Consider the following 14,734-nt stretch of genomic DNA (forward strand, 5'->3'; position numbering starts at 1 on the left):
CTTATTGCGACCCTCTTCAAGGCAAGAGACAGGGGGGATTTGCTGCTGCCTTCCTTGGTGGTCTCCCTTCCAAATACTGACTAGGCCAGGGCAGACCTTGCTTCGCTTGGAGATCTCTCGAGCTAGCCTGGGAGGTTTTCAGAAAATTACACTGTCTCTGAGGGAGGCTTACTTATCTCACAAGGTCCAAAGAAAAGATACAATACCCAAGATCAGAATTTTTATTGTATATTGAGTGGGGAGTAATGGAGGGAGTCTTATAAATAACCAGGCATGTGGAAAACAGCTATTATTAACTCTAGTTACATTTTCTGTATTTGCATTGTATGATTAATGTATGGTTGGCCCTATGCTTCTTGTCCACCTGCTGTTGGTGGAGACCCAAGTATGGATTTTTCAACTTCCCTGTGTGTATTTTTCCATCTGAAGAAGTCCTTGAGATGCCGATTGAGCTTGTCCAGGGGAATAAATACCCTGCCAACCATTCTGGCTTCCTGACTGAGAAGAAAAGACCATGAGATTCATATTGTTCATAGCCTTCTTGGGAGCGGCGGGTAAGTTTGGGTGTCTTCCTTGTAGCCCCTTTTAGAAAGCAAGGTGTGGGTGCAAATCCTCCCATCCGTTTAAAAAGCCTCATCATGTCTCAAGACAAGAGGAGGCAGTATTTCTGCTGCCTCACAAACACACCCTCCCTAAGACGTAACCCGAGCCTGAGATGGAGCTCTTTTTATATGATGTTTTAGCAAGCAGAGGTTTCCTTAAGCCAATGTGGTGCAGTGGTTAGAACGTCAGACTCACATCCAGGGGACCCAGGTTCGAATCTCTGCTCAGCCATGGAAGGTGACCCTGAGCCAGTCGCATGCGCCCAGCCTAGCCTACCTCAGAGGCTTGTTGTGAGGATTAAATGGAGAATGATTTAAGCTGCTTCGGGTCCTCTCTGTTGAGAAAAGTGGGATAAAGATAAAGCTTCTATCTCAGGCTCCGACTAGACGCTTGGTGGATGCCCTGATCTGGTCGCAGAATGTGGGCCAAATGGCAGCAAAGCAATGGGAGAATACACAGCAGAATAACGGTGTGCGGGACCCTGGTTAGTATTTGGATGGGAGACCAGCGTGGAACATAGGCATTTGGGAAATCTTTGGCGATTTAGAGGTGGAGCCTGGGGAAAGCAGGGCTTAGGAAGGGGAGAGACCTCAGCAGCATACAATGCCGTAGAATCCATCCTCCAAAGCAACCATAATAATCTCTGTTGTCTGGAAATCAATTGTAAATCTGGGAGATGTCCAGGCCCCGCACGGAGTTTGGCAACCCAGGACCTGCAGCCTCCACTGAATGCCTCAAAATGCATGCCAGAGTTATTAAAGACTGACTGAGAGGGAGAGAATCTGCCGTCATGGGGATGCTTCACTGCCAAGATGCTGGATTCGCAAATAAACCCAGACAGTTGCCAGCTGTGTGTACTTCTCAGAAATGAATAGCTGCACACAAAACATGCCCTTTCTAAAATGTTTATTCACCTCTTACGTCCGTTCTTGGACTCTTCGGCCATTTCTCAGGGTTCCATTTGTGCTGCTCACCTCCCCCTCTGCAGGGTTCTTTCATGGCTCCTGTCCATGTGACCAGGGGTGGAATTCTAGCAGGAGCTCCTTTGCATATTAGGCCACACCCCCTGATGTAGCCAATCTTCCAAGAGCTTACAAAAAAGAGCCTTATAAGCTCTTGGAGGATTGGCTATATCAGGGGTGTGTGGCCTAATATGCAAAGGAGTTCCTGCTACAAAAAAAGCCCTGGGTCTAGGGCTGTCAATCAGATGTCCCCTTGCTTGTTCCCTACAGGGAACCTGCTTCCCAGGTGTGTGCGGCCTGGCTCGTGTAGGGACCACAGTGTGTGGGAAAGGAGTGCTAAAAATTTAGGGCTGCCATCCTCCAAGTGGCACCTGAAGATCTCTCACTATCAAAATTTATATCCAAATGACCAATGACCACTGGAGAAAACTGATGATTTGCAGGGTGGATTCCATGACATTGTACCCCACTGAGGTCCCTGTCCTCCCCAGGCCCCATCCCTAAATCTGCAGGAATTTCTCAACCTGGATCTGGAAACCCTAACCCCCACACCAGTCCCCAACAGTGACCTGGGGGGAAAAGGGTCTTATGCTTTCCCCCTACACACTATTTCCTGCAGCCGGACATTGGGACAAATAGCACCTGGGGGCTGTTTGGGGTCAGAAAAAGGGCAGGGAGAAGGATGAATCCCTCCAATGCCACAGTCCTGATTTGAATCAGGCTTCAGAGCACTTGAGAACTTCTGTTTCCTGCAAGTCACATTTGATAATTAGTTTCAGGAGAACCTGGTCCTCCTGGCTCATGCCCAAATGTCTCATCTGGTCTGAAACTTAGTGGTGGAGTATCTACAGATTGTCCCAGGTTCATTCCCTGGTATCTCCTGTTAGTCATGTAGGAATTAGCTTTACTTGCATATTTTTATCCATCAGTTTTTATTCTGCTGGCTTGGCTTGTTTCATTTATTTGTTTTCTTGCACAATTTGTTCTGTCGGTCTGTTTTATTGTCTTGGGTTTTTTGCTTCTCCTGTGAGCCACCTGGAGAGGCAGAATGCAAATCCCCAAGGCTTTTGTGAGCAGGAACGCACAGGAATGCAATTCCGGCTGACTTGGTGTCAGGGGGTGTGGCCTAATGTGCAAATGAGTTCCTGCTGGGCTTTTTCTACCAACCCCCCCCCCCACATACACACACAAATTTCTTAACCAAAAAAAATACAGTGGTAATTGAAAGTGCCCTCAATCTGCTGACAACTTATGGTGTCCCTGTAGGGTTTTCAAGGCAGGGGACAAAAAAGAGGTGGTTTGCCACTGCTTACCTACCTTGTGTAGCGAGCAACCCTGGACTTTCATAGTGGTCATGCATCCAAGTATTAACCAAGTCTGACTCTGCTTAGCTTTTGAGATCTGACAAGACTGGCCTATCCTGGGCCGTCCAGGTCAGAGCAAGCAAACAGTAGGTGACATGAAAGACCTGTGCCTTGAGATCCAAGAGAGTTGCCGCCAGTAAGTGCTGATCTGGATAAACCAAGGGTCTGACTTGATAGAAGGCAACTTCATGTGTTCAAACCCAGAATGTGTATCTGCCAACCATAGCTGCATCCACACAGTATTAGATATTTTACTGCCATTACTCTGCAGCAAGCATTCACGTACTGGACTGTATCATCTGTGCCGGGAAGCCTATTAGTGAAGGTCTGCTATAGCGCCATGATATCACAATATCCAGCAATGTGTGGAAGCAGCTCTAAGGTCTCCTGAGCTGGGACTGCCACGTGGAATCCTGAAGTTATCCCCAGTGTATGACTTCCTGACCTGACAGCCTGAATATGATACGCTCCATCTTTTCCCCCAGTTGCCTTCCCCATCGATGACAACGACGATGATAAGATCGTGGGGGGCTATACCTGCCAGAAGCATTCTGTCCCCTACCAAGTGTCCCTGAATTCTGGATACCACTTCTGTGGTGGATCCCTCATCAATAGTCAGTGGGTTGTGTCAGCTGCTCACTGCTACAAATCGTAAGTTACAAAAAATAGATTTGTTGTTCTGTTCCTTATAGTCCTCCCACTCTGGAATGAGCCCCAAACGTAGCGATATTAGTGGCAACCACTTTGCAGGTGTGAGTAAACCTAGGACAAGTTTGATGAAGACCTCTCTCATCCCTCCTCACAATCCAGACGCATCCAAGTGAGACTCGGGGAGCACAGTCTGAGCATCAACGATGGCTCCGAGCAGTACATCAACTCGGCCAACGTCATCCGTCACCCTAGCTACAACTCCCGGACGTTGGACAACGACATCATGCTCATCAAGCTGTCCACACCAGCTACCCTCAACTCCCGCGTGAGTGCAATCACTCTGCCCAGCAGCTGTGTGACCACCGGGACGCAATGCCTGATCTCTGGCTGGGGCAGCAACGGCGGTGAGTCCTGCGTTTCTCAAGACATGTACCGTGACACGCTGGGAAGGTTGCTATCAAGTTGATGGAGGGAAAATAATATCAGGATCGCCTGTGAGTGTGAACCTGATCAATCTGGCCACCTTCTCTGGGTTCCTTCTGTTCCTTCAAATAATCCCAGTCACTTCTCAGATAAATGTTGCAATTTCTAAGTTACTCTCCACTTCAAGCAAAACTCTGGAACTCTCTCCCCAGAGAGACTTGCCTGTCCCCTTCTGTTGCCATTTCCCATAAGCAAGTGAAGACTTGGATTGATCTCCCACCAGCCTTACACTGTTCTCACGCTCCTCTTCTCTGGGGGGCTTCTGTCGGATTTCACACTATCTGCCCCGGGGCTGCAACTCACTTCGCCTTTTTCGCACGGCAAACAGAAACTGGTTTTTAGAGGATCTTTGCTGCGCAAAAAAGGCAGAGTGAGTTGCAGCCCCAGGGCAGATAGTGTGAAATCCAACAGAAGCGCCGCAGAGAAGAGGAGTGAGAGTGGCATAAGGCTAGTGGGGAATCAGTCTTGAATGCACTTTACAACTGGATTTTACTGTGTGAAATGGCAAAATCCACTTACAGTCACTGAAGTGGATTGAAACGGTATCATTTAGCATATGTGAAAGCTTTTTGCTTCATCTGGTGTTCCCTCAGTGATACCTCCTTCCTGCCCTATGTTTTACTGGTTGTTTTATGTTTTTGTGCATATATGTTTTTCACTTTGGTTTTAGTTGTTTTAATTATGTGTTTTTGTTTAGCTTTAAGGCGTGTTTTTATTAGGTATATTTTAAATTTGTTAGCTGCTTTGGTGGCTCTGACAAGGGTAGAAAAGCAGGGTATAAATTGTGAAAGTAAAAAATTAAATAATAGCCCCACAGCTTAGAGTCCCCGATTGGGCAGGCAAAGATATTTTGGCAAGTGAGGAAAAACTGGTGACCGTGTTTACTGTCCTGTTGAAGGAAGTTCAGAATAGCTTACAATGGATTTCCCAGTGATCCTACATCCACATACTGATCAGATCCATATTTCTTTAGCTTCATTGCTACATTTACCTTTTCCCAGTCTGAGGACTTTACAGATGCCCAGAATTCTTTTCTTGATGCGACCACCTGGCTCCATCTTGATCTAGTCCTAGAATCCTTAGGGAGGTGCTTACATCACCCACAAAATAAGACAAGGAGAGACCAAGTTCTCACTAGCGCTGCTCCATCCCCAGACTTCCACCAGTTGCTCTGTGGGCGGCGGCTAGGCTGTTGTTGGGGCTCCCAAGGTGGGAGCACATACAGCCAGGGCTGCGCGGACTGCACTGGTTGCCAGTGGCATACCGAGTTCGCTACAAGGTGCTGGTTATTACCTTTAAAGCCCTATATGGCCGGGGACCTACCTACCTAAGGGACCGTCTCTCCCCATATGAGCCCCAGAGGGCACTGAGGTCATCTGGGAAAAACCAGCTGAATATCCCTGGGCCAAGGGAGGCCAGACTGAAAGCCACCCGGGATCGGGCCTTCTCTATTACTGCTCCACTACTGTGGAACCAACTTCCTGAGGAGGTGAGGGCCATACGATGTTTAGAGGGATTCCGTAGGGCCTGTAAGACCCACCTTTTCAGGATGGCCTTCAACTAGCAAAAATTAGTGGAAAACTGTGACAAAACTAGATATGCTGCTAGAAATGCTTTTACTCTTGAAATGTTTTTACTGCTGAAATTTATTGAAATCTGTTATAACGCCATACTATTATGTGAATTTTAATATTTTGTAATTGTTTTAACCGTGTTTTATAATTGCAACTGATGTAATGTGTGTTTTATGCTGTGAGCCGCCCTGAGCCTGCTCCGGCGGGGAGGGCGGGATAGAAATAAAAAATTATTATTATTATTATTATTATTATTATTATTATTATTATTATTATTATTTTGATGTGGAGCTCCCTCCAGTTCCCCTCGAGGCTTTGCAATGCTGTCTTTTGAGGATTAAGATACCATGAGGGGAACTGACGGGAGCTCCACATCAAAATGTGCCCACGAAGCAACTGGTGGGAAATCAATCGCATGCGCTGAGGAAAACAGAAGTCTGGGGGGCAGAGCAACGCCAGTGAGAAATTGGTAAGAGAAGAAGATTGAATTTATATCCCACCCTTCACCCAGAGTCTCAGAGCAGCAAACAATCTCCTTACCTTTCCTCTCACCATGACAGACACCCTGGAGGTTGGCGAAGCTAAGAGAGCTGCTCTTAAGAGAACAGCTCTGGCTTGCCCAAGGTCACCCAGCAGCTGCATGTGGAGGAGTGGGGAATCAAACATGGTTCTTCCAGATTAGATTCCAGGCTCTTACCCACTACACAGCCCTGTAGCTAAGAGTCACAGGTAGAGGGAGCCATGAGGAGCAGTAGGAAGAGGGCCAGGGGGGTGAGAGCAAGAAGCTGGAGAGCAAGAAGCTGGGCCACCCCTCTCCCTCCCCCCTTCAGTGTGATTTAAATTGCATGTAAAGTCCGATTCCCCTTCTATCTTTCCTGGAGCTCAGCCTGCAGTGATCGACTTCCAATTCCAAAGTTTAAAAGAAAGCTGATTTGTATTTCTGCACGCCCTCATCTCTCTGCTTTCCTGTGCCCTTCCCCAACCAGGAGCGGCAGGGAACACGCATAGCTTGCACACGCTGACTGGGGGAGATGTCCTGGCTGCCCTCCTCTAGGGTTGCCAATCCCCAGGTGGGGGCAGGGGATCCCCCGGTTTGGAGACTCTCCCCCCCCCCCGCTTCAGGGTCATCAGAAAGCGAGGGGAGGGGAGGGAAATGTCTGCTGGGAACTCTATTGTTCCCTATAGAGATTTATTCCCATAGAAAATAATGGAGAATTGATCTGCAGGTATCTAGGGCTCTGGGGGAGCTATATTTTGAGGTAGAGGCACCAAATTTTCAGTACAGCATCTAGTGCCTCTCCCCAAAATATCCCCCAAGTTTCAAAACGATTGGACCAGGGGGTCCAATTCTATGAGCCCCAAAAGAAGGTGCCCCTATCCTTCATCATTTCCTATGGAAGGAAGGCATTGAAAAGGCATGCCGTCCCTTTAAATGTGATGGCCAGAACTCTCTTTGGAGTTCAATGATGCTTGTCGCAGCCTTGATCTTGGCTCCACCCCAATGTCTCCCAGCTCCACCCCCAAAGTCTCCTGGCTCCACCCCCAAAGTCCCCAGATATTTCTTAAATTGGACTTGGCAACCCTACCCTCCTCCCTCCCTCCCCACCTCAAAAGGACTCTAGCTGCCCTTGCAGCCTGTGCACTACAGGGGCCTCTCCTCCCACCCATCCAAGAACTTACTATTCAAGCTCATGGCAACTGCCCACCTACCCACCCAACTTTTGGAATTTGCCCACCCTTCCAACTGTGCTCAGAGTACTTCAGGGGAGAGCTTGCTAGTGCTGCTACCTGCTTCATGTGCTGAGGCAATCAAGAGGAGGGGTCCTGAGGGGGAGGGAGAAGCCAGGGCTTGGGGAGAGGGCCCATAAAATCCACAAGGGGACTGGGCCCTCTGGGCATTGGATGCTATGGGCCTGCCACTACACCAAACAAACCCCAAGCCCATGCTCATTTAATTGGTTGGATGGGGGATGAACGGACTAACCCTATCCGTTAACGCAGGATGAAAACAATGTTCCTGTTCTTTTTGATTGATTGTTTCCTGTTTCTTGCAGTTAGCAGCCCTGATAGCCTGCAGTGCCTGAACGCTCCTGTACTTTCCTCCAGCCAGTGCAGTAGTGCTTACCCAGGGCAAATCACCAACAATATGATCTGTGTGGGATACCTGGAAGGTGGCAAAGACTCGTGCCAGGTAAATGATTTCTCACTGCAGTATGAACCTTCTACTGAGAGCCAAACTACACAATATATTTTGGCAGGGCTTTTCTTCTGGAACAAGAGCAATGTTCCCTCTAAGCTGTGGAGTCTTGTGAGCAAAAACTCTACTTTGTGAGCTACTGGCATTAAAGTTGTGAGTTACTGCATAAATTATTGTGCTCTAGGGCCATTTTTACTGAGCTGTGACAAAAAAATGTGTCAGCTGGAGGCTAAAAATCTGTGAGCTAGCTCACGCTAACTCAGCTTAGCGGGAAAACTGAACAAGAGGTGATGGAACTCTCAAGAAAGACATGAAGGAGAAACCCATGGGATTCTTTGAAACAAATTATTTCTATGTGCTATGGACTTACTTCAACTTTAAAGCAGTTTCCAAACTTTAGACATGTCACCAATGTCCTTAGTTGTTTTTTGGGGTCTTGCTTTTGGTGCCTAACACTGAATGATAACCTTGAAACTTAACATATTTATTTATTTATATATTATATTTATATCCCACCCTCCCCTATCGGGCTTAGGGCAGCTAACAACAGTTAAAATACATTATGTTAAAATAGAATACAATAAAATCATTACAAATCATTTCATACACATACAATACATTTACAGTTACAATCCTGGATTCCAAGATGGCGTCAGTATTATTAGTTCGTATTTAGCGCTGCATACAATAATGTTGTTAAATATTGTTAGAACATAAGAACATAAGAACATAAGAGAAGCCATGTTAGATCAGGCCAATGGCCCATCCAGTCCAACATTCTGTGTCACACAGCGGCCAAATATATATATATATATATATATATATATATATATATATATATATATATATATATATATATACACATACACATACACATACACACACACACTGTGGCTAATAGCCACTGATGGACCTCTGCTCCATATTTTTATCTAACCCCTTCTTGAAGGCGCTGTATATTTATACTGGGGTGGGTTTAGACATCCATGCTGTGGTGTAGTGGTCACTTCCCCGTTAGTTATTAAAGTCCAGTTTAAACAATTCTGTTTTACAGGCCCTGTGGAATTGTGGCAAGTCCCGCAGGGCCCTGATATTTTCGGGGAGAGTGTTCCACAGGGCAGGGGCTGCTACCGAAAAAGCTCTAGCTCTGGTAGTAGCCAGCTGAGCATCTTTTGACCCAGGGAGATTTTGGGAACTTGATCTTAATGCTCTCTGGGGCTCATGTAGGGAAAGGTGGTCCCAGAGGTAAGAAAGTCCCTGGTCGTTGGGCCAAGGACTGTCATGAACTCCTGTTGTCCCTCATGAACTTTTAGACATTTTATGAGAATTATGAGAGGTTCTAGCATGTTCCCTCAAAAAAAAAGCCCTGTACTTTTTTTTTGGGGGGGGGGGGGGTGAGTCAGGTTGGGGACCCAACTTGCTTTCCCACAATCACACAGCCACTGCAGGGGAAGGCATTTTTAAAGTCCCCGAGAGCCTGATTCTGCTTGGGACTTCAGCATATGGAGGAGGGCCTCCTGACTTCTCCTCCACGCCATTTTCTGGAGCTGAAAGGGCCCCAGCCAGGGTTTATTTGCATAACTTTGGAGTAGGGTTGCCAACTCTGGGTGAAGACATTCCTGGGGATTTGGGAGTGGCACCAGGGTAGGGCAGGGCTTAGGGAAGGACATCAGCAGTATACAATGCTATCGAGTCCAACCATCAAACTACCTGCTTTATCCAGGGAAACTGATCTCTGTCCTCTGGAGATGTGCTACAATTCTTGGAGATCTCCTTGCCCAATACTACGGTTGCTAGGTCTGGATTGGGAATGACCAGCAGATTTTAGGGATGGAGAATGAGGAGGGCAGAGTTTGGGGAGGGGAGGGACTTCAGTAGGATAGAATGCCATAGAGTCCACCTTCCAAAGCAGCCATCTTCTCCAGATGAACGGATCTCTGTTGCCGGGCGATCAGTTGTAATCAGTGTTCCCTCTAAGCTGAGTTAGCGTAAGCTAGCTCATAGGTTTTTAGCCTCCAGCTCACACATTTTTGTCGTAGCTCAGAAAGGATGATCCCAGAGCACACTAATTTATGCAGTAGCTCACAACTTTAATGCCAGGAGCTCACAAAGTAGAATTTTTGCTCACAAGACCCTGCAGCTTAGAGGGAACGTAATAGCGGGAGATCTCCAGCTACCACCTGGAGGTTGGCATCCCTACCCCACCCAAATGATGGCAACCTTACTTTAGAGCTTTGCATGGAGGATTCCAAATATATGCATCTCCAAACACTCACTACATGCATTGTCATCCCATTCTGTTACAGGGAGACTCTGGCGGTCCTGTTGTCTGCAATGGGAGGCTCCAGGGAATTGTCTCCTGGGGTATCGGCTGTGCTCAGAAAGGCTATCCTGGAGTCTACACCAAAGTCTGCAACTACGTCTCCTGGATCCAGAGCACCGTCAGATCCAACTAAGCCTGGATGGAAGTGTCCTTGAAAAGATCTCCCTCTCTGGCCACTCTTTGATCGGGCGATCCAAACCATTCAAAACTTAATATACAGGAAGAACAGAATATACAGGAATAAAAGAACAACAGAATATACAGGAATAAACAACATGGTGTTCAGTACTGCAATCTTTCCTGGTGTATCGTCTTTGTTCTTTTTAAGATGAGGTGTGAGAAAGGAGAAAGCTTGTCACTTAGCTTGAGAGTCAGGGCTTTTCCGTAGAAAAAGCCCAGCATGGACTTATTTGCATGTTAGGCCACACCCCCTGATGTCACCATTGTTTCACACAGTGCTTTTTTAAAAGGGAAAGCCCAGCAGGAACTCATTTGCATATTAGGCCACACCCCTGATGTTACCATTGTTTCACACAGAGCTTTTTTGTAGAAAAAGCCCAGGAGGAACTCATTTGCATGTTAGGCCACACACCCCTGACGTCACCATTGTTTCACACAGGGCTTTTTTGCAGAAAAAGCCCAGCAGGAATTCATTTGGCTAGCAGGCCACCCCCCCCCCCCCCCCCGATGGCAAGCCAGCCAGCACTTTGCTCCTGCTCAAAAAAAGCCCTGTTGAGAGTTATTGATAGAGTTGCCAGCTCTGGGTTGGGAAATGCCTGGAGATTTGGAGGGATGGAGCCTGGAAAGAGTAGGGTTTGGGGAGTGGAAGGACCTCAGCAGGTTATAGAGCCATAAGTTCTACCCTCCAAAGCAGCCATTTTCTTCAGGGGAACTGATAGGACCAAGTTCAGTTATAATAGCAGGCAATCTCCAGGTGAGACCTGGAGGTTGGCAACCATGGAAGGAAACGGCTCTGCTCTTGTGTGAATATGAGTTTTTTCCCCTCTCTTGGAATTTATTCATTTAGAGCAATCAGCTGTTAACAGTTTGTGTTTGAGTACTGCTCCTCTTCTCAATTCGGTTGGCACATCTCTTGTTTCATAAGCAACACCAGGCACGACGCCAAGTGTGTTGTCGGTGGAAAGGCCGCATTATAGTCAACATTTCCCAACAGCGCTGCATTTCATTTTATCTTCCATCCCACAACTTAAGCAGCTGAGGAGAGATTTACATGCAGGGAAGAGCAGGCTGTTAACAGCTATTCACAGATGCAGCCAGCTTCTAAATAGGAGGGCCCGGAGGCAACTATAGGAGGAAAGTATCATTTTCGTGTCCTGTTTGTGCATTTCCAAAAGAGTGTAGTTGGCCTCTGCTGATAATCAAATCTTGTTGCCAGGACAATTCCCTGCAGAATCCACCCCCCACCCTTTTTAAAAAAAAAAAAAATCTTCCATATCCATGCTGCAATTTAAGCAGCTGAAGAAATACTTTATCCCAGGACTTTTTTTGAGCAGGAACACATAGGAATGCAGTTCCAGCTGGCTTGGCATCAGGGGTGTGTGGCCTCATATGCAAATGAGTTCCTGCTGGGCTTTTTCTACGCACAAAAAGCCCTGTTTTATCCATACCACTTCAGGCTGCCAAGGGGAAGCTGGAGATCTCCTGGAATTACAACTGATCTCCAGATGACAGAGATCCCTTTCCCTGGAGAAAATGGTAACTTTGGAGTTTGGACTTTAAACATATGAACACATGATGCTGCCTTAGACTGAATCAGGCCCACGGTCCATCAAAGTCAGTGTTGTCTACTCAGACTGGCAGTGGCTCTCCAGGGTCTCAAGCTGAGGTTTTTCATGTCTATTTGCCTGGACCCTTTTTAGTTGGAGATGCCGGGGATTGAACCTGGGACCTTCTGCTTACCAAGCAGATGCTCTACCACTGAGCCACCGTCCCTCCCCATTTTATGGCATTATGCCTTGCTGTGGACTCTCCCCTTCCCAATCTCTCTCCTTTCTATGCTCCACTCCCTCCAAATCTCCAGTAAGTTCCCAACCCAGAGTTGGTCGGCAACACTGTGTTTTCATTTAAGGAACAGAGAAGTGACACATATAATACATGACAATACATAAATCTGTGTTATACTGAATCAGTTCATCAAGATCTACTTGGACTGGCTGTGGGTCTCCAACAGAGGTCTTTCACACCAACTTCTGCCTGGTCCTTTGAACTGGAGGTGCTGGGGATTGGACCTGGGACCTTCCACAATGTTAGAGGAAACTGAGCTATTGCTCTTTTAATGAAGATAAAAGGGAGCTGTACAAAATCCAGGCACACATAGACTGATGCTTCACGAGCAGTTGCTTCGTCCCCAGGCTTCCGCTTTCCCCGGTTCAAGCGATCAATTCCCCACCAGCTGTTGTATGGGTGCATTTTGATCCACAGCTCCCTCCAATTTCCCTCAAAAGCTTTCAGATCTCCAAAAAACAAGAGCAGGAAGCCACGAGGGAAATTGGAGGGGGCCACGGACCAAAATGTGCTGGCACTGCAGCTGGTGTGGGATTGATCGCTTGAGCCAGGGAAAGCAGAGCCCAGGGGCAGGGCAATTGCTACTGAGAAATCTGTCAGTTTAACATCAATGATGACAAGTTGGTCAGTCTAACCAGGGTTGCCAGCTCAGTCCTGGCACCCAGCAGGAGCCTTAAAGCTGTGGGGATATGGAAACTGGCGTTGTGCTAACACACAAAGCTACTTCTGGCATGAACCTAGAAGGGACATCATTGGTTTTGTGAAACACTCCAGGATTCCCATAAAGACTATGTTTACCATAGAGTTTTGAAGGTGATCCTACAGTGTTACATTGACATCACTTCTGGGTTGGTGTTGGAAGTGATGTCACGGTGTGATGTCTATCCCTCCCATCTCCCCTCACTGCTCTACCAAGCAGTGGGGAAAAACAAACCTCCAGTCTGCCTCGTAAGCTAAAAGCACATTTAATATTTATATAGTAGAAGGTATGGTTTTGCCAGCTGACCAACTTTCCACCAGCATTACCAGTTTTCTCCCTTCTAGTCAATTGTCATATGATCTTCCCCTTATAATTGGAGTAAGGTTGGATTTGAATTCTTTCTTTTGTTATTATTTATTAGCTCTCTCACAGTCTGGATGAATGGGAGATTCCGGGTGAGATCACAGAGTCCTTCCAATTTCACCCCAAGTCCCTCAGATCCTTTCAGTCATGAGATAAACGAAGCGGGCTGTCAAATGCAGATTTACAAAGTATTCACCCCTCCTGAAGTTTCTCTAATATTTATGACTTCCAGTTCTCTGTTCCCTGCTTGAAGTGAGGGAGGGGGAGCTTGACCATCCCATTGTCAATAGCGATTAGCATTTGTATGAAAATGGCTGAGATAAGTCTGGAAAGCAACTGAACTGACTTCTCCCTCCCAGCCTGTTCTCTGCCCAGAGAGGGAAGAGAATTTTTAAAACTCAGAGTGAAGATTTTTCTCATTTCAAACCTCCAAAGGGGGAAAAAATGCATTTCTTCACAGTGGTGATCTTGTAAAAAAGCCACACACAAAAAGGAAGGAAATAGATGAAAAAAGCAGAACATATTTAAATTTAAATTCCCTATAGAAGCTAAGCATATGTTATTAGGTGTACTGCCTAACAAATTACTGTAAACTTTGGAAGAGATATTCAAATATATGGTGACAGTGGCTAGAATTATCTACACAGCAAAATGGAAATTAGACAGCTGTCCATGCTTTGAAGAAGGGGCAAATAAACTTGTCAAATAGGCAGCAATGGCAAAATTAACAACTTATTTGAGAAATAGATCAATTAGACAATTTGAGGAGAGATGGAATGTGTGTTATTCAAGTAGGAGACAAATTTAGAATGAGAAACAGTTTTCAAAGTTGTACATAAATTATTGCAATGTAGAAGTAGAATCTTGAATAGAAATGTATAAGGAAGTGGATCGCTTCTACTTCCTTATTAGGAGATATATAATAAATTTCCTCTCTGTGCTACAGTGAGTAGGTAGAAGTGGCTAAAATATGTAATCCCCAGGCCTCAGATTCAGCGGAAGCTCACAGGAGCACAACTTCTGAACCTTTCTGAGAGTTCCACCTCCTCCTTCCCATCTTGTCCATTGAATCATAGGTGCAGCTGCATAACAATCCCTGGATGAGCTCCACCACCTATTTTTCTACAAAACAACCCCTGGTAATACCAAATACATAGTAAAGGTGAAACCAATAATGTACATTTAAAACAGATAAGTTATGAAAATCTAAAGTGCTGAATACAAATGTACCTCAACCAGGGCTTCTTTTGAGCAGGAACGCAGTTCCAGCTGGCCTGGCCATCAGGGGGTATGGCCTAATATGCAAATGAGTTCCTGCAGCACTTTTTCTACAAAACAGCCCTGTGTTAGACAATGGTGACATTGGGGTGTGGCCTAATATGCAAATGAGATCCTGCAGGACTTTTTCTACAAGAAAGTCCTGACCCCAACAGAAGTACCATTATCGGAAGTGCTTTAAAAACAATAATGAAGGGGGTGTTGGGGAGAA

General features: G+C 46.3%; 1 protein-coding gene across 1 annotated transcript; it reads left to right on the top strand.

The window, feature by feature from the left end:
• Positions 1-435: 435 nt before the first annotated feature.
• On the top strand, positions 436-10,318 carry LOC132570368 (trypsin I-P38-like). The gene is made up of 5 exons (XM_060236933.1): positions 436-554; positions 3,415-3,580; positions 3,740-3,993; positions 7,692-7,828; positions 10,141-10,318. Exons 1-5 carry the CDS (start codon positions 515-517, stop codon positions 10,288-10,290), a joined length of 747 nt encoding a protein of 248 aa, XP_060092916.1. The 5' UTR covers positions 436-514; the 3' UTR covers positions 10,291-10,318.
• Positions 10,319-14,734: the final 4,416 nt, after the last annotated feature.

This window comes from Heteronotia binoei, chromosome 4, assembly GCF_032191835.1.
Source record: "Heteronotia binoei isolate CCM8104 ecotype False Entrance Well chromosome 4, APGP_CSIRO_Hbin_v1, whole genome shotgun sequence".
In the NCBI taxonomy this organism is placed as follows: Eukaryota; Metazoa; Chordata; class Lepidosauria; order Squamata; family Gekkonidae; genus Heteronotia; species Heteronotia binoei.